This window comes from Malurus melanocephalus, unplaced genomic scaffold, assembly GCF_030028575.1.
Source record: "Malurus melanocephalus ecotype Western Australia unplaced genomic scaffold, MMel_1.1 scaffold_3135, whole genome shotgun sequence".
Classification (NCBI taxonomy): Eukaryota; Metazoa; Chordata; class Aves; order Passeriformes; family Maluridae; genus Malurus; species Malurus melanocephalus.
In genome coordinates, this window is record NW_026626367.1 from 1 (window position 1) to 5,102 (window position 5,102).

The 5,102-nt window shown below is 29.3% G+C and overlaps 1 protein-coding gene across 1 annotated transcript in view; it reads left to right on the forward strand.

Moving 5' to 3' along the window:
- The first annotated feature begins 9 nt into the window (after window positions 1–9).
- Window positions 10–5,102, forward strand: part of LOC130588031 (elongator complex protein 3-like) — a 5,893-nt gene continuing 800 nt past the window's right edge. Inside the window, exons 1-2 of the mRNA XM_057388988.1 lie at window positions 10–133; window positions 4,948–5,093. Coding sequence (XP_057244971.1) covers window positions 80–133; window positions 4,948–5,093 — 200 coding nt within the window. The 5' untranslated portion in view covers window positions 10–79. The remainder of the gene's footprint in view (window positions 134–4,947; window positions 5,094–5,102) is intronic.

Sequence of the window (5,102 nt, forward strand, 5' to 3'; positions counted from 1 at the left end):
TTTCAGGGGTCACACCGTCCGCGCGGTCTCCGAGTGTTTCCACCTGGCCAAGGATTCGGGGTTCAAGGTCGTGGCTCACATGATGCCCGACCTTCCCAACGTGGGGCTGGAGCGCGACCTCGACCAATTCGTGGTGAGCATTCCCAAAAACAAAATCCCAAAATTCCCAGTTTTTATCCCATTTTATCCCTCCCTTTCCATTCCCATACGGGTCGGATTCATTTTTAGCGAAAAAATTGTTTTAAATGGGTTTTTTTAGGGGAAAAAAAGTGGAAAAAATCTGATTTTTGATGAGTTAATCCACAGATTTTTTAATGATAAAATGATTTAAAACGATTTTTTTAGGGGAAAAAAAGCGGAAAAAGTCTGATTTTTGGAGCAGATTTTTGTTGAGTTAATCCACGGATTTATTTTAGTGACAAAACCATTAAAACGGATTTTTTAGGGGAAAAAAAGTGGAAAAAATCTGATTTTTGATGAGTTAATCCACAGATTTTTTAATGATAAAATGATTTAAAACGATTTTTTTTAGGGGAAAGAAGTGGAAAAAATCTGATTTTTGTTGAGGTAATCCCCAGATTTAATTTTAGCGACAAAACGATTTTAAACGGATTTTTTTAGGGAAAAAGTGAAAAAAATCCAATTTTTGTTGAGTTAATCCAGGGATTTATTTTTTAGCGACAAAACCATTTAAACGGATTTTTGGAGGGAAAAAAGTGCAACAAATCTGATTTTTGGAGCTGATTTTTGTTGAGTTAATCCACGGATTTATTTTAGTGACAAAACCATTAAAACGGATTTTTTAGGGGAAAAAAAGTGGAAAAAATCCGATTTTTGTTGACTTAATCCATGGATTTTTAATGACAAAATGATTTGAAACAGATTTTTTGGGGGAAAAAAGTAAAAAAATCTGATTTTTGTTGATTTAATCCATGGATTTATTTTTTAGTGACAAAACCATTTAAAATGGATTTTTTTAGGGGAAAAAAATTAAAAAAAAAAATCTGATTTTTGTTAAGTTAATTCATGGATTTTTAATGACAAAACAATTTTAAACGGATTTTTTTAGGGGAAAAGTAAAAAAAATCCAATTTTTGGAGCCGATTTTTGTTGATTTAATCCACAGATTTTTGCTGAGTTAATCCATGGATTTTTTAGCAATAAAACGATTTTAAACGGATTTTTTGGGGGGAAAAAAATCGGATTTTTGGAGCTGATTTTTGTTGAGTTAATCCACGGATTTATTTTTTAATGACAAAATCATTTGAAATCAGAGTTGTGAGGAAGGAATCGCAGATTTTTATTAAAAATGGAGAGAAAATCAAAATCCTGAGGGAGGAATTGCAGATTTTTATTAAAAATAGAAAATAAATTGGAATTATGAGGGAGGAATCGCAGATTTTTATTAAAAATAGGGAAAAAAATCAGAATTATAATGGAGAAATTGCAGATTTTTATTAAAAATGGATAAAAAAATCAAAATCCTGAGGGGGGAATTGCAGATTTCTATTAAAAATAGGGAAAAAAATTGGAATTATAATGGAGGAATTGCAGATTTTTATTAAAAAACAGAGAGAAAATTGGAATCGTGAGGGAGGAATTGCAGATTTTTATTAAAAATAGGGAAAAAATTGGAATTATAATGGAGGAATTGCAGATTTTTATTAAAAATGGAGAAAAAAATCAAAATCCTGAGGGAGGAATTGCAGATTTTTATTAAAAACAGAAAATAAATTGGAATTGTGAGGGAGAAATTGCAGATTTTTATTAAAAATGGTGAAAAAAAAAATCTGAATTATAATGGAGGAATTGCAGTTTTTTATTAAAAAAGGAGAAAAAATTGGAATCGTGAGGGAGGAATCGCAGATTTTTATTAAAAATGGAGAAAAAATCAAAATCCTGAGGGAGGAATTGCAGATTTTTATTAAAAATAGAGAAAAAATTGGAATTGTGAGGGAGAAATTGCGGATTTTTATTAAAAATAGAAAATAAATTGGAATTGTGAGGGGGAAATTGCAGATTTTTATTAAAAATTGAGAAAAAATTGGAATTATAATGGAGAAATCACAGATTTTTATTAAAAAGAGGAAAAAAAATCAGAATTGTAATGGAGGAATTGCAGATTTTTATTAAAAATAGGGAAAAAATTGGAATCTTGAGGGGGAAATTACAGATTTTTATTAAAAATAGAAAATAAATGGGAATTGTGAGGGAGAAATCGCAGATTTTTATTAAAAACGGAGAAAAAATCAAAATCCTGAGGGAGGAATTGCAGATTTTTATTAAAAATAGAAAATAAATTGGAATTATGAGGGAGGAATTGCAGATTTTTGCTAAAAATAGAAAAGAATTTGGAATTGTGAGGGAAGAATAGCAGATTTTTATTAAAAATAGGGAAAAAAATCAAAATCCTGAGGGAGGAATCGCAGATTTTTATTAAAAATAGGGAAAAAAATGGAATTATAATGGAGAAATCCGAGATTTTTATTAAAATGGAGAAAAAATTGGAATCGTGAGGGAGGAAATTACAGATTTTTATTAAAAATGGAAAATAAATTGGAATTGTGAGGGAGGAATTGCAGATTTTTATTAAAAACCTGGAAAAATAAGGGCAAAATGGAGGAAAAATGCGGGAAAAAGCAGGAAAAATGCGGGAAAAAGCAGGAAAAATCCCAAGAGTTGGGATAGGAACCTTCTCCAAGGGTTTTTTTTGTAGAATTCCTGGAATTTTTCCTAAAAAAAAATATTTTGTGGCTCGGCCAATGTTGTGTGCCAAAGAAAATGGAATTATTTGTGATTATTGGGATTATAATTATGGTTATAATTGGGATTATTTGGATTATCATTGGGATTGTGATTATAATTATGGGCAGGATTTAATTGTCGGGAATTACTTGTCAGATTTAATTGTCGGGAATTAATTGTTGGGAATTAATTGCCGGGATTTAATTGTCGAGAATTGATTACTGGGATTTAATTTTCAGGATTTAATTGTCAAGAATTAGTTGTTGGGAATTAATTTCCAGGATTTAATTTTCAGGAATTAATTTTTGGTATTTAATTGTTGATATCTAATTTCCAGGATTTAATTATCAATCAGGAATTAATTGTCGGGATTTAATTATCGGGAATTATTGGGATTTAATTGTCGAGAATTAACTTTCAGGATTTAACTTCTAGGATTTAATTGTTGGGATTTAATTGTTGGGGATTAATTGCCAGGATTTAATTATCAGGAGTTAATTTTCAGGAGTTAATTCTAGGGATTTAATTGTCAGGATTTAATTACCAGGAATTAATTTTGAGGATTTAATTGACAGGAAGTAATTGTCGGGAATTAATTGTTGGGAGTTAATTTGCAGGATTTAATTCTTGGGATTTAATTATCAAGGTATAATTTCCAGGATTTAATTACTGGAATTTAATTGTCGGGAATTAAATTCCAGGATTTGATTGTGGGGAATTAATTGTTGGGATTTAATTGTTGGGAATTAACTTCCAGGATTTAATTTTCAGGATTTAATTGTTGGTATTTAATTGTTGGAATTTAATTGTTGAGAATTAATTTCCCGAAATTAATTTTCAGGAATTAATTTTCAGGAATTAATTGTGGGATTTGTAAGGATTTAATTGTCAGGAGTTAATTTTCAGGATTTAATTATTGGGATTTAATTGTCGGGAATTAATTATAGGGATTTAATTGTCAGGAATTAATTTTCAGGAATTATTTGTCGGGATTTGTAAGGATTTAATTGTCGGGAATTAATCGTTGGGATTTAATTGTTGGGATTTAATTGCCGGGAATTAATTATTGGTATTTAATTTTTGGGATTTAATTTTCAGGATTTAACCTTCAGGAATTAATTTTCAGAATATAATTGTCCAGATTTAATAACTTGGATTTAATTGACAGGAATTAATTTTCAGGAATTATTTGTCGGGATTTAATTGTCAGGATTTATTCTCAGGATTTAATTGTTGGGATTTAATTGTCGGGATTTAATTTTCAGGATTTAATTGTCGGGAATGAATTGTCGGGATTTAATTGTTGGGATTTAATTAATTGCCAGGAATTAATTTCCAGAATTTAATTTTCAAGATATCAATAGAATAGAAGAAATAGAACAAATGGATGGAATAAATAAATAGAATTAATAAATAGAATAAATAGAACAGAACAAATGATTGGAATAAATAAATGGAATTAATAAATAGCATTAATAAATAGAATAAATAGAACAGCATAAATGACTGGAATAAATCAATAGAATTAATAAATAGAATTAATAGAACAGAATAAATGATTGGAATGAATCAATAGAATTAATAAGTAGAATACATAGAATAGAATAAATGAATAGAATAAATCAATAGAATAAAAACACAGAATAAATAAATTAATGTCAATAGAACAGAAGAAATAGAATAAGTGAATGGAATAAATGAACAGAATAAATAAATTAATATCAATAGAATGGAAAAAATAGAACGAATGAATGGAATAAATAAATATAATTAATAGGTAGAATAAACTGAACAGAACAAATGATTGGAATAAATAAATGGAATTAATAAATCGAATAAACAGAACAGAACAAATGACTGGAATAAATTAATAGAATTAATAAATAGAATAAAGAGAACAGAATAAATGATTGGAATAAATCAATAGAATTAATAAATAGAATTAATAAATAGAATTAATAAATAGAATAAATAGATCAGAACAAATGACTGGAATAAATCAATAGAATTAATAAATATAATAAACAGAGCAGAACAAATGATTGGAATAAATTAATAGAATTAATAAATAGAACAGAACAAATAACTGGAATAAATCAATAGAATAAAGACAGATAATAAATCCACAGCAGAACCCCCCTGGAAATTATTTTTTTTTTCATCATTAACCCCATTAAATTTTCCTTTGTCCCTTTTCCTCAGGAGTTTTTTGAGAACCCGGCGTTCCGGCCGGACGGGCTGAAGCTCTACCCGACGCTGGTGATCCGCGGCACGGGGCTGTACGAGCTGTGGCGCAGCGGCCGCTACCGCAGCTACCGGGCCAGCGAGCTGGTGGAGCTGGTGGCACGGATCCTGGC